General features: G+C 35.4%; 1 protein-coding gene across 1 annotated transcript; it reads left to right on the top strand.

Annotated features, from left to right (window-relative positions):
• Positions 1 to 4008: 4008 nt before the first annotated feature.
• On the top strand, positions 4009 to 12736 carry LOC107728706 (follicle-stimulating hormone receptor-like). Its single transcript, XM_016538990.1, has 10 exons — positions 4009 to 4193; positions 6998 to 7069; positions 8428 to 8502; positions 8668 to 8739; positions 8905 to 8979; positions 9143 to 9223; positions 9985 to 10053; positions 10149 to 10223; positions 10425 to 10610; positions 11614 to 12736. The coding sequence occupies exons 1-10, from the start codon at positions 4009 to 4011 to the stop codon at positions 12734 to 12736; spliced, it is 2013 nt and encodes a 670-aa protein (XP_016394476.1).
• The last annotated feature ends 3058 nt before the right edge of the window (positions 12737 to 15794 follow it).

Raw genomic sequence — 15794 nt, 5'->3', positions numbered from 1 at the left:
GGTGATGAGATGCAAATCATAATTTTTATTCATCATCATTATTAATCTTTCAAAAAGACACAAGTCTTTTTGTCTTGTTTTTCAGTAAAAATATCTGATCTACTTGAGAAGTAATGTTTGTAAGATAATACGACTTTACACAGATAATATCATTTTTAAGCCAATTTTTACCCCCCAAATATTTTTTTCTTATTTTAAACATAAATTTCAATCATCAATTTATCTTGTTTTAAGCATGTTATTTATTATTAGGGATTTATCCGGTGTTTTTCAAAATGCCTAAAAATAATTAATATTTGAAAACAATATTAAGTAGTTTACAGCGTTATTATCGTTAAAACAAAAAATCTTTGTTATTTAAAATAAATCTGAAATATAAGAAATATTAGATGATAAACCTGAGCTTATTTCAGTTAGTTGCAACATTTCTAATTTCTGATTTAGTTTTTAAGCTAAGGCATTAAAATTACTAACTGGAAATAAAATAAATAAAAAATAAAACAAAATAGTAATATTTAACAAAAATGACAAATGTGCATAGTAAAATTGCTAAAAATTTAACTAAAATTAAAACGAAAATTAAAAGTAAATATAAAAGCCAATACAAAATATTTATAAAAACCATAATAGTATATAAATAATGTTGGTATTATTATTATTGTTGTTGTTGTAATAATAAGAAGAATAACTGCTTATTAGTAGTAGTAGTAGTAGTAGTATTACACTGTACACAAAGGTATTCAAGTATGTCACATGTATCTGTTACAATCATTTTTTGCTCACCTTCACCTTTTATTACAGTAGCTCTGTGGTTTCCTGTGCACTCTGTTGTGTATTCACCTGGGCTTGATAAGACAGGAACAGTCCTCTGATTGCTAAACCCACCCAGTTATTTTTAGCACCTTCACCTTCCTTATCATCAAGGTAAAATAAGAATGTTGCTGAGAGGGCTTAATTAAACAGATGCAGCGACACAGTCTCATTTCCCCCGTTCCCTCACTCTCGCTTTTGGGACTCTGTAGTAATGAAACAGGAATTGACCTAAATATTCACTTTGCTTCACTATTGTTTCTAATTATTGAATCATCACAAAACTGTATGCGTTCAAAAGCATCTAAAGCTTCATTTGTATTGTGGGAATTACATCTTAAATTAAAATTTCATATAGTCATAATTGAACTGCTCCTAATTTCTTCAACTCTCAAGACTTGGTGGGAAATTAAAAATATAACTAAATGGATCCATGTATACATTCTTCAGTTTGGTATAATCCTGATTTCTATTTTAACAAAAAAAACAAAAAAAAAAACTTTATTTCTGCAAATGGAGCCAATATGGCATAACTCATCTTCATCATTTATTTTCTTATAATAAGTTTACCTCCTTCAAAGATTTAACATCCAATTATGCTATTCCTAAAGGAGAATTTATTCATTATTTACATATAAAGGAGGTAATCAGGAATAAAATAAATATTAATTACAATACGCTTCAACCTTCTGCATTTGTCACTCCGATCAGTTCAGTTTCACCTTCGTTATCTACATTATATAAATGAATACTTAGTATAGATATGTTGATGTACCTACCTACTGAAAAATGGGACTCCCAGGATTCCCAGGATTTTAATGTGTAGGCACAAATTTGTAAAAATATAGAAAACATAAAATGGGTTTTATCAATTCACCCATCTGTGTCCAATGTAATCTCGGTAGTATAGATACTTACCTCCACTCCTTATGGTATTGTAATCCTGTTCAGAATGTTTGGTTGGGGGTTATAGAGAAATTGCATATTGTATTTGTGATTGAAATACCATTGTCTCCTTCTTTCTGTTTGTTAGGATTATTTTCGAAGACTGATGTTGCTCCACATTATGTAAAATTAGCTTACATTGCTCTAATTCTAGCAACAACAAAAAAAGCTATTCTCCAGCATTGGAAAACTAAGCAGTAATTAAATATTAACCATTGGTTAAATTTATTATTAGAATACATGGTAATGGAAAGGATGGCTGCTGTAGCTAGGAAGAATATCAGATCTTATGTGGAAATGTGGTCATCCTTTATTAGTTTTTTTGGAGTGAAGGAGTGATTAATTTATATTGTGTGTGTGTGTTTTGTTTTGTTTTTTCTTCATTTTCCCCTTCTTGTGTGTGAAAATATTATTAGGTATTTAAAAGAATCTGTTGAAGGCAGGATTTTATAAGTAACTTTTGTATTATTAAATATGTAAAATGCGAATTGTATACCGAGTAACTGGCATCATGTTTTTTTTTTTCTTCTCCCTTTTGTGTGTGTGCGTTATTATGTCTTTTGTGCATTGGTGTAAAATGTGTTATAATAATAATAATAATAATAATAATAATTTAACTGCCTCTCGAAAGGAAACCATGTTTTAAAAAATCCAACATTATTGTATGTTTTTCTTGAAGCCACTACAGTTGAATTCTACGCTCAGGTCAAATAAACAGAATTTAGCAATAATAGCAATAAAAACAGCCTTCCCCTACTAACTACTCCTCAAGGTTATCCATTTATTCAGACTGTTTTAAAAAGCCCACAGTTGAACAGCTCTCTGGCATGGCTGTATTCCAATCACAGCTCTCACAGCACTTTTTAACACAACTACACACAGCAGCAGAGCACAGCAATTAAAACTCAAAATTGATTTTTTTTTTTTTCCCCAATAGATTTTTTTTTTTAAATGGAGGCCAAGGTGTGGAAAAATCTATTAGAATTACCTATTAGAATTTTAGCAGAAAATACCAAGTAAAGATAATTATCCCATTTACCACAATTTTAAATGAGAAGAGAGAGAGAAAGAGAGAGAGAGAGAGTAACATTGTGTTACATTTAGTTTTATAGGTAGAAAAACAAGTGCTAGTCTTTTTACTTACCCTGACCCTAAACCGTAATTTTGATTTGGTTGGTATAATAACATGAAATCTTTTCATTGTTAACGTAATGGTTATAAAATAGTCAGGCATTAGAATCAGGCCAGGCTTTACCGTAAAACCCACCCCAAGAGTCCTATGACCCACTTTAAATATTAAAACAACTTGAATGGAAATCACACCAAAATGCCATCCCATAATGCCCGTATGTCACCACATTTTTACAAAGAATTTGTTGCAATCCAATATGTACCATAAATTTAATCAGCCTTCATTCAGCCCTACTTTATTTTATGCATCTTTAAAAAAAACTGTGTCCACTAATATTTTAATAGAGATGTAAAATTTGAACTGCTCTGGAATTAGCTGAGAGTGAGCGCTAGTGTATCTGTTTGGTGTCAGTGTCTGAACACGCAGTCCACTACTATCAAACTTGCACATGTCAGACTCAAACAAAGTTTTTAAGACTAAACAGCTCAGGTCATTCCCTGAGTAAGACCAGCACTCACAAGCCAACTAGCGTCAAACCGGCTGTAATTCATATAATGACACACATGACGGCTTCCCCTACATGTCATTCAGAAAAGGAATTTGTAAACAAGCACAGATTTGTGAAAAGGAAAACAGATGTTTACCAAGTAGTTCGCACAGTGCTTTCAAAGAAAGTAACAATGATAACTTCACAATGAATATTGCCAAAGGCAAACTGCTTTATATGTAGCTTTTCTGGGACTTTCAGAGCTCAGTATAGATGGGGAGGACCGCATTCACTTTTTGAAGAAAAGGATGAGAGGAGGAAATAAGGATTTGGAGGGGAGGAACGAACAAAACATTTGTTTGTTATCAGAGGACCTCTCTCCCAAGGTCTCCCTTGACTCTGGCTGTAGAGCTTCTGACCAGAACGCCTCTTAGAAAGAGATCAGCCTCCCTGCGGCTTCACTAGAACAGACCACTACAACCAGAAAACACCACACAAACAGACTCCTAACGAAGAAGACCAATCAGCCCAGCCCTCACCTGAATATCAGCGGAGCCCAGGAGCTGCTTCAGGACGCTACACTAAAGGCCTCAGTTCACAAACACTGTACAAACCTTTCCACCTGAAAGAGAAGATGATAAAGAGGATGGTCTTGTTGAAGATGCTGTGCTTTAGTCTTGGATGGTTCATGTCACACACAGAAGGCATGTTTGTTGGATCTCATTTCTGCTCATTCAATGGTTCGACTTGTAATTTCTTCTGTCTGGGCAACAACGTCCATGAGATGCCAAGACATATACCGGAAAACACCACTTTTGTGTGAGTATAAACACACACACGTTACAATACATGTATAGTTATAACATATATATATATGTGTAGAATTTCACATTAGAAACATCACTTCAAATAGTTTGATGCTGCCTAGCTGTTTTGGATGTTGTAGCTATAGTATGTATGTGTTGTTTATTGTTAACTAAAACCATGAAAAAATGTTTTCATGAATTTAAATAAAATTTATTAAATATGAGATATTAGATATTAATTCTATAAATAAATAATTAATGCATATTATATATTATTATATTATAAATATTAAATATTAGATTAAAAAAAATAGAAATGTTTCCTTGGCAACTAACTGAAAAAAGTATTACAATTACTCAATTACTAACGTGCAACATTTCCATTTTTTTAATCTAATATTTAATATTATATATTATTATATTATAAATAATTAATATAAATAAATATTAAATATTAGATAAAAAAAATAGAAATGTTGCCTTGGCAACTAACTGAAAAATTACAACAACTTTAACATAAAAAAATAAAAGTAAAAAAAAGCAAATAACAAATATACTATAAAAAATAAAATAAAAATAAAACTGAAAATATTAAATTAACAGCTAATTCAAAATATGAATAAACATTATAATAGTATATAAATAATACCAAAATAACACTGATATGGTGATCTCATATGGTAAAATACAAGTATAAAATGTAGGTACATAAGTATAATCACTTTTATTAAAAATATTATGATTACAAGTTACTATAAAATAGTATTAAACTACAAATAATTAAATACGAAGACTTTTCGCGTATTGCATACAATTATTTTATTTAGCATTTTTGTAATTAAAAAACAAACTATATTTCATGATATTTTAATCAACTTTTCCTACATTTATTTTAAATAAAAAATATTAAATAAATAAGAATTTTAATGAAACCTAATGAACTTAATGAAAGTGATAAACAACATTCAAAAGCTTGACTTTCTAATTAAAAACCTGCGATTCTCAGTGACAATGTTATTGTTCCAGAGCTTGTTATTGTGGTTTGGAGAGAATGTGATTGACAAGTAATACATGTTTCTTTTGTGAGTCCCCAAATATTTTTTGTAATCTCAAGTCTATCGTCCCTCATACAAATTCTCAAGCCTGACATGGGGGAGTATGTTTTTAATGTCAAATGCTTTTCTTGTATTCCATGAAGTCACTTGTTATTTCAACCAGTCAAAAATAGAGAGGGGTAAACATGAAGATGAAATAAAACCATCTTTGGCTCCACAAGCAGGTTAATCAGGATTGTATTTCTGTTTTGAACCGACTGCCAGTCAGTTTAGATAAGGTTGCCCAGCTCAATCTATCTGAAGATGCCCAGCTGGATCAAACATTTCAACCTGACAGGACCTTTGTGCTCTGAGCCTCACTATGACTGTCTGCGCTTTGGGTTAATTACTTTGGCTTCTTTACTTTTCCATTTTGGAAAAAGCACCAAGATCTTTTCAGCTTGTGTGTCTCAGTGTGTCAGACTCTCTACTCGGGACTGCAAGAACGAACAGTGCTGTGCTTGATAGGAATAGTTCATGCTGCAGATGTTTTCTCTCTTTATAACTGTAAATATCAAGGCAAATGTCTCTGAAACATTGCACTCTTCTGTAGTGTGTAATTTCTGCACCACTAACAACACCAAACGGACTTACAAAAATAAAAACTTCCTCCATCAGCCATTTAGATAACCCCACCACAAACCCAGTCAGGAACAAATAAGTAAAAATAACAAGGATCAAAACAGTCAAGCTATGATATAACAAAGATATAGTGATCTTTCATATCTGTATCTCTTGTACCAGCACAATTTACTTAACCGCATGCTTTACAAGGCATTCATGTCCAGAGTGCTTTGTGTAATTGTGCTGTCTGCATTTCTGAGGGATTACAGGAATGAATATCCACAGGGAGAACACACAGACACTAATGACAGCGTGCAATAAGAATTACACAAAAATCTTGACAGTAAATAGATTATTTGCAGTCTGTAAATAGGCTACTGGTAATTGTGTTTCCATTTCTCATAACATTTCGCATCTTGAATGACCTAGTTTCTGCAATGACTCATTCTGCTCATACTAACTTTCATGAGAACCTATTAGATTCCTGAAGTGGAAGATTAGTGTACAATTTCACAAATATACTTGCAAAGAGTTTTTTAGAGCATGCACACACACGCATGCACACACATACACACACACACACACACACACACAGACAGATACTCTAAATTTAAACCAGCCCAATCTCATGAGAAAATGAAGCTGGTATTTGCATGAATTTGTGCAATGTGATTTGTATAGAAACGTATGATTTTTAGAGGGAAAAATTAAGCATGAAAGTCCAGATTCATGCTAATTAGCCACCAATTTGCCAATAGTTACAAATTTTCATGAGAGTGTTTTGATCTTAGCAAGTGTTTCTGCTTGGTGTCAACATTATAATGGAATGGAGAAAGACCACTCAATTAAAACATTAGGAGAATTTGTAGTATACTCTCCATTCAAGTAAATAGCAGCTGTGGATGTGCCTATTACCTGGAAATTCTCACCAAAAGGGTTGCAGTGTCTTCTGACTTATTATATTAGATTCAAATGAAGTGATTGGCGATCTGGTGAAAGCAGGAAAAAAAAACTGCTATTACTGAAATAGACGTGCCAGCTTTGGATTGCTCATACCACATTCACCTCTGAATAGACTGTGCTATTTATAACTATAACACTTTGATGGTAACAAATTGTTGGATGGTGAATCACATCTCTTCTGTCTAATTTTGAGCAGGGAGATCAAACTGACTGAGATCAGCGTGTTTCACCGAGCAGCCCTGTCTGAACTACATAAGCTGAAGAGAATGTGAGTGCAAAGAGTGAAGGACACCAAGCTGTTTACTATTAAAACATGGAAGTGTATTTTCAGCAAGAAACCACATGGAGATTAGAAAGAATCCAATCAATTATTTAAAACCCAGAGAAATTGCTACTGAATGCTCACAACTGTTCTTGGCTTTTGGCTTAGTTTTCACTTAATGCAAAACCGCATATAAACACATGATATTTAGTCTTGTTTGAATATGTTTAGACTTTGATATGGAACATGATGTTTAACAGTGACCCAAACACATATGTATCTCAGTTACAAAATACTGCAAACCTGAGAGAGAGAAATTGACAAATGTTTTTTTTTCTTATACAGAGATTATATATATATATATATATTCTGTTTTATTTATAAATCAGTATTTGTAAAGTGATTTGACTTCCCCTATAGGAATAATTCAATAATTTTCTGAAAATTTACTCAACCTCAGGCCATTCAAGATGTAGATGTGTTTGTTTCTTCATCGAAACAGATTTGGAGAAATTTTGCGTTACATCACTTGCTCACCAGTGGATTCTCTGCAGTGAATGGGTGCCGTCAGAATGAGAGTTCAAACAGCTGATAAAAACATCACAATAATACACAAGTAATCCACAAAACTCCAGCCTATCAATTAATATCTTGTGACATGAAAAGCTGCATGTTTGTAGGAAACAAATCCATAATTAAAGTGTTTTAACTTTAAGCTGTTGCTTCTGGCCAAAATCCTAGTAACGTTTCCTCCAGTTAAAAGTCCATCCCCTGTTGTCTTCTCACATTAAAATCCACTGACATATTTGTTTTGAACTGTTTTGGACTGTTTTCAGATGTAAATGGTGCTTGATCTGTGCATATTTCTCTCCTGATTCAGATTTTCACCCGAGAAAGCAATTTTATGGATAGAGGATGTGGATAGATATTTTAGCTAGAAGCGATGATTTGAAGGTCTAAACACCTTACTGATGGATTTGTTTCACACATCTTACAACTGATGGACTGGAGTCATGTAGATTACTTGTGGATTATTATCAACTGTTTGAACGCTCATTCTGTCGACACCTTTGCACTGAAGTGAATCTATTAGTGAGCAAGTGATGTGAAGTGGTGCTAATTTTTTCCAAATCTGTGACACTGAAGAAACAAACTGATCTACATCTTGGATGGCCTAAAAGTGATTACTTTTTCAGCTAATTTTCATATTTGGGTGAATTATTCCTTTAAAGAAATCAAGCAAATAGTGCACATTGTGCATCGTGGTATTTAAGATTTTGTAATCATTTTGTCGTATTGCAATCAGTTTTATAAAGCTTTAGACATAATATCTGTTGCTATATGATTATTATTCTTCTCCTCAGAGTGGTGTCCGAGAATGGTGCTCTTGAGCGAATTGAAGCCTTTGCTTTCTCTAACCTGACAGAGCTACAGGAAATGTATGTTGCTGCACTACGTGGGGAAATTACATCCAATTACATCCTTGTCAAAACATTTTATTTTAGTGTTTAATTTTAAACCAAAATTTGTAGTAAATAATATGAAACAGATCATTTTTATCTATCTATCTATCTATCTATCTATCTATCTATCTAATCTGACAGAACTATTACAAAATCAAAAAACCTTGTGATGCACAAAAATGCCTTCTGGAGACTTCCAAAGCTACGGTATCTGTGAGTTCTTTTTTGTCTTCATTACTCTTGTCTAGTAAACTCTGAATCGTTGTGGTCTCATGCTGTGGTTCAGCAATTTAAAGGGAGTTTATTACAAAGACAAAATACAAATGTCTCTCTGATGTATTACATTCATTAATCTTGTCTGTGTGTGTGTTCCTTTAGGACTTTATCAAACACTGGTCTTAAAGTCCTGCCTGATTTCTCCAAGATCAACTCTGTTGCTCTTGAATTTCTATTGTAAGCCTCTACTCATGTTGTCACCGTCTTAATGTATATTTTTACTTGGTTCGGGTGGATTCCTATTCAAAAAGCATACAATTTGTAAATAGTTACAAAGAAATGATCAATATAGTACAGCTGATCTATGTTAAATCTATGCTATATCAAAACTATGTTACAGTGATCTACAAGATAACATGCACATAGATAGGATTCCTAGTAACGCTTTCCTTGGATTGACCAGTGCCACCATAACTGAGCTGTAAGTATGCAACTGTGCGATTGATTTTTCCCAAAGAGTTATTCATTATGTGAGGAGTGAATAATATGATGGGCTGTTGAATTATTGAAAAAGCATGCACACACTTAAATTGAATAAAGTTAGTCTTGGAGTACATAACAAAAAATAAACTTAAAAAAAAAAAAATTAATAACATTGCAGCAAAATTATATGTAATGATTTTTTTTTCCATACACAAAAATGGAACTTTCAGTTACCAGATTAATTAACACATTAAATTAACACATTTTTACTGTATATACACTACCGTTTAAAGTTTTTTTGTCAGTAAGATTTTTTCAAAGAAATTAATAATTTTATTCAGCACATTAAACTGATCACAAGTGACAGTAAAGACATTTATAACATTACAAAAAAATTATATTTCAGATAAATGCTGTTCTTTTGAACTTTCTATTCATTCAAAGGATCTTAAAAAATGTGTCATGGTTGTCACAAAAAAAAAAAAAATTAAGTAGCACAACTGTAACACTGATGATAATGAGAAATGTTTCTTGAGCACCAAATCAGCATGTTAGAATGATTTCTGAAGGGTCATGTGACACTAAAGACCGGAGTGATGGCTGGTGAAAATGTTAGTTTTGCCATCACAAGAATAAATTACATTGTAAAATATATTAAAATAGAAAACCTTTATTTCATGACTTCTTTACAAAAAAACAAAAAAAAACTTACCAACCCCAAACTTTTGGAAACTGGTCTAACTTAATGTACTCTTGCAGGAGACTAACAAAGAATGGGATCCGTGCGATAGACAGCTATGCATTCAATGGTACCAGAATTGAAAAACTGTGAGTTCTGTTACATCTTTTGTATATTCATAAATTAGCATCTCACATAAAACCGCTAATCTTTCATCTAATCCGTTTCTCTCTCTTTCTCACAGCTTTCTCATGGGAAACCAGCAGCTGAGTCATATCCACAGATACGCCTTTATAGGAGCTGAAGGCCCCATCGTTCTGTAAGCATGAACAACTCTGACTTTCAACAACAATACAACTCACCAGCTGGAGCACCACACACCCACTCTGTGTCCTCGGACAAAAATCTCACAGCAATGCCTGTTTCACTCACACTAACCTCTGTTACCTGGTTTAGTTCAACAACAAGCTAAGTACACCCAATCCTGCATTGGACACTGAAATGGCTGCTGTCATTACAGAGACATCTCACATACTGCTGTCCACACCTTGCCAGAAAACATGCTGCGGACTCTTAAGCTTCTGATGGCCATCTCTGTCTACTCTCTAAAGAGGCTTCCCAGCCTGGAGCTGTTTACTGAGCTCACGCAGGCCAACCTGACCTACCCCAGCCACTGCTGTGCCTTCAAAAACTTCAAGAAGCACAAGTCAGTTACACACGGCTTTAAAAAAAGTTTATTCTGTCATAATTTACTCATCCTTATATCATTCCAAACCTCTGTGGTTTTCTTTCTTTTACAAAAGGAGACCCCCATGTTAAAATGCCCAACTTACAGCAGAAAAAAAAATATGTTTACAGCCTGGTACAAAAAGTGGTTTTGGTCTATATAGCTAATTTTGCCCTTCATGACAACTGTGAGAGGTGTGATTTTTTTTTATAACTCATCCGTTTAAATTATATTAAACCTTAAAGTTTTGCATAATGAAGGGCGTGGCTGCCAAGATGGGCATGGCTGGCTCCGCCCACTTTAGGCTTCAAAAATGCTCTTCAGAAACCTACGGGTGACGTCACGGACACTACGTCCATGTTTTTATTCAGTCTATGGGTTTAATAAGCACTATAGCTAATACAAAAATCTGAACAGCTGTTTGAAAATATTGTTTTTCTTCCTTTCTTCTCTCTGACAAGCAGGGATCAGAAACAGAAAGTTTTGCAGCATTTTGAGTATCGTAGTAATTTCTGCTTTTTTTAAGCGCCACCTACTGTCAGAGAGCGAATTTGCATTTTCATTCATCCGGTCTGATTTTTTTTATGCATTGGTCTGAACAGACAAATTACATGCAAAAATTGGACCGAATATTTTTGTAAAACATCCAACACAATCTCATGGCAATGCATAAATATTTAACCTTTTCCCACGTTCACCGTGGGGCACCCCTCAAGCGCAGGGCACCAGTTGCACTGCCCTAAGGGTGGCCCTGCCTGCTCTAAATTCCAAGTTTTCTAAAGTCAATAAGAGACCAAAAGTTTGTACTGGACTGCTTTTATGATGCGTATTTGTCATTTTAAGAACTGGTCACCATTCACTTTCATTGTCTGGAAAAGAGACAAAGAGGTTTAAAACAACATGAGGATAAGTAAATGGTGATGGAATATTTTCATTTTCTTGAAAACTCATCTATACACATATATTATTTCTATTTTCACAGGTCTGTGAAGAATCAAATGTGTAACGATTCTGGTGCCCTCCTCCAAGAGCCATACTTTTTTGAAGACCACTGTAAGGATGTAATAGAAGTGACCTGCTACCCCACACCAGATGCATTTAACCCCTGCGAGGACATCATGGGTTTTACATTCCTGCGGGTTCTGATCTGGTTCATAAGTATATTGGCCATCGTGGGCAACTGTGCTGTCCTCCTGGTGCTCCTTTCGAGTCGCTACAAACTGACTGTTCCCAGGTTTTTAATGTGCCACCTGGCATTTGCAGACCTTTGCATGGGCATTTACCTGTTGATCATCGCTGCCAAGGACATTCACACACAGTCCCGCTACTACAACTATGGCATCGACTGGCAGACGGGAGCTGGGTGCCATGTGGCAGGCTTCTTCACAGTCTTCTCCAGCGAGCTGTCTGTTTACACTCTGACTGCCATTACCCTGGAGCGCTGGCACACCATCACTTATGCCATGCAGCGGGAACGCCAGATGCGCCTGCGCCATGCCTGTGCAATAATGGCAGCTGGGTGGCTTTTCGCCCTGCTTACTGCTCTGATGCCCGTTTTTGGAGTGAGTAGCTACAAGAAGACCAGCATCTGCCTGCCAATGGATGTAGAAACGGTGATTTCACAAGGTTACGTGGTGCTGTTGCTCCTACTCAATGTAGCTGCTTTTCTAATCGTATGTGTCTGTTATATGCGCATCTACCTTACCGTCCACAATCCCACCTTCGTTCCTGCCAATGCAGACATGCGTATAGCAAAGCGCATGGCTGTGCTCATCTTCACTGACTTCCTGTGTATGGCTCCCATCTCGTTTTTTGCCATCTCCGCAGCCTTAAAACTACCGCTAATCACAGTTTCTCACGCCAAAGTCTTGCTAGTGCTTTTTTACCCCATAAATTCCTGCTCTAACCCGTTTCTGTACGCCTTCTTCACCAAAACCTTCAAGAGGGATTTCTTCATTCTGACTAGCCAATTCGGCTGCTTTAAAACACGAGCGCACATTTACCGCACAGAGATCTCTTCGGGGCAAAACGGAGCCAAGGTGCCTTCACCAAAGACTAGTGATGGAACACTGTATTCCCTGGGTCACATCGCCCAAGTGTACTGACCACTAACTCAGTCCACCAAAATATGCTGCTTGGAGGCTGAAATGAGGATAAATAAGGAAAAACATGGAATCTGGATATTAAATTCTTGAAGGTTTCTACAGTGTGGAATAGGGTAAAGGCATCTCATATTGATAATGCTTGACCTCTCAGGTCAAACGATTCAGATGTCTTTAGAAATAATTATACCATTTACAAGATGCTGCTTGATTGACCTTTGCTATCCTGATAGGTGTATATCTTTGATATCCTGCATGCATTCATGCACAAAAATTGAGACTAGGTGATATCTTTACTATGAATAATGTAGATCTTTACAACTTTCAACAAGCATGCAGCATTACTAGCATGCAGCAAATTAATTAATACTATTGAAATGTACTTGTGGAAAAGTTATCAAATTTAGAGGTATAGTTAGTATAATGAAATTTTTGTCATCATGTACTTATGCTCACATTGTTCCAAACTTGTATGTGTTTTCTTCTGTGGAAAAGAAGGTACTTCATTTTTTTTTTTGAGGGGGGTCCATACAATGAAAGTGTCCAGTGTTATTTTGGATCACATTGAATTGCACTATATGGCCAAAGACAATTGAAACACTCTTCAGTGTAACATTTGTGATTCAATAGAAGAAATATAGTCATACAATTTAGGAACATTTGGGTAAATTATGACAGAAATTTTATTCTGTCTATCTATCCCTTTAAGGCTTGCGCTGATACGATACTGGTGGCAAAGGGACAACATGCAAAAAAAAAACAAAGACGGAAAGACAGAAATTGTGATCCATGAGGAGTGTATTTGGTATATTTGTATAATAACTACACAATATAAAAACCTCCTGTTCCATTCAAACCGTTTTGTTGTCTGTGTTATTTCAGTTCCCATGTGTGCTGAAACTAAATAGACATTTATAGCCCTTGCCATCGCCCCCTCTTATCACAAATATTTCAGTCCTTTAGCACTGCATGGAATGATTTGTTCAAGGTCACAATAACCTCGCAGGCCAAACGCAGTATGAGAGAGGATCTCAGAGAAAGTATAAGAGTTTTAAGTTGAATGGACTTATGGTATATCTAATAAATCCTTCCCTGGACATCCACAAGAAAGTAAAGCGGAGTGTGCTTACATAAACTGAGGCACAATATAAATTCCAAGTTAGAAGAGAATTTCACTCTCTCCAAGTCTTGACTCTGTTATCTTTGCACCTGCAATAATGTTTAAGCTCTTGAGACAGAGAGCTGTTGTTCTGCCTTTTTTTTTTCTTTTTGGCGGCAGCAATGTTTGCCTCAGTGTTGGAGTGGAGCGATGGGAGTGTGTGGCAGTTACAGCAGCTGTGCAATAAGGCACCTTGAACTCAAACCTCAAATGGGCTGAGGAAGTCCACAAAAAACGAGGAATCTGTTATGAAGATATGGCTCATGTATCAAGGCCAGGGGTTCAATACCGCAAGTCAAGGGAACAGCGGACTGTGAGGAAGCCACACACAGAGAATGCAGAGAGAAGTTACTGCAACCATTATAACTTTTAAATCATTTAAAAAATCTATTTTAGGAGATAATCATTACTTCTAAAAACCCATGCCTGTGGCCTACTTTACATTTTAATTCCTACGCCCCAGTGAGGACCAAGATTCCGCACAAAATACATGCTTTTTCAATAATTCATGACTATATTAATGTAGCACTGTGAATAATTCTGTATTAAGAACATAATAAGAACATAATTCAAAATAGTGTTTAGGATTTGTGAATATCAAGTCTATGACTACAACTGAACACTGGATAGCGCTGTAATCCGCCAAAAGCATAAAGCAAGTCATGTATACTTGCATACTACTTACTATTGCTACATAATAGTGCATATATTCTGTGCACGCCAAGAAGTATGCAAATATTTTGCATGCATAGATTACCCAAGGTGAAAAGCTTACTGTGGAAGAGCATTCCAACAATAATGTACAGTATGTGGAAAATAATATATATTTTTTTTTACTTTAAACCTCATAAACACATTTCATTACACCAAATACACAAAATAATGTTATTTTTAGCAGCATCATATGACCCCTTTAAAGAGCTAGAGCATTTTAGTGCCTAGATAGCACACGTACGTCTGCAAGATGTCTGTTAAAGATCGCTTCATCTGGAAAGCTTCTGCTGTGTACAAACATCCGATAGACGTCTTTAAGATCATAAACATCTTAAAGACATCTTCTAAACGTCTATTTGACATCTTATAGGAAACGTCCTATAGACGTATTGCAGATGAGCAAACACTCTAAAAAATACGTCTTGCAGACATCAAATAGACGTCTCCGTGATGTACGTGTGCTATCAGGGTAAAGACATAACTGCAGCGTGTGCTTACAATATAATGTTATTGTCCATTAGTGTGGACGCTGATATTGTTCTTGCGGTGAACGTGCCTTTAAGCCACCTTTAAACTATATTCGACCTATCCGATTTAGGCCTATCCACCTTTTGCCTGAAGGGGAAGTCTGGGGCAAGTTCAAGCTCAAATCGGTGCCCAACGTTTTGCTACGGTTTCCGGGTTAAACAACATACTCCATATGGACCATTGCCTTAAGGCCGGTTCACGATAATGACGATAATGATAACGATAACTATGAAGTATGAATAATCTTTCTAACTCTATGACAATATAGGGAAGTCCACAACAAGGCTGTAAGGATAACCATACCACAGAGAGGAATGATATCAGTGGAATTCATTTCAGCCACTCTGCTTTAAAGGGGTCATATAATGCGATTTAAATTGTTCCTTTCTCTTTGGAGTGTTACAAGCTCTTGGTGCATAAAGAAGATCTGTAAAGTTGCAAAGACTAAAGTCTCAAATCCAAAGAGATATTCTTTATAAAAGTTAAGAGTCAGCCACACCTACCTAAAACGGCTCGTTCTAACACTCCCCCACATATCTACCTCACTATGTGGAAATATTTGCATAATGCCGCCCAAATGTGCAAGCAAAGAAAGAAGGCGTGGTTTCAGAAACAGCAGTAGTGTTGATGCAGCCATGTCAGGGAGAAGCTGTGTGTTTC

The sequence above is a fragment of the Sinocyclocheilus rhinocerous genome, unplaced genomic scaffold (genome assembly GCF_001515625.1).
Source record: "Sinocyclocheilus rhinocerous isolate Xijiao unplaced genomic scaffold, SAMN03320098_v1.1 scaffold2172, whole genome shotgun sequence".
NCBI classification, from domain to species: domain Eukaryota; kingdom Metazoa; phylum Chordata; class Actinopteri; order Cypriniformes; family Cyprinidae; genus Sinocyclocheilus; species Sinocyclocheilus rhinocerous.
Note: the sequence above shows the minus strand (reverse complement) of the source record. Positions and strands in the feature narration are given on the sequence as shown.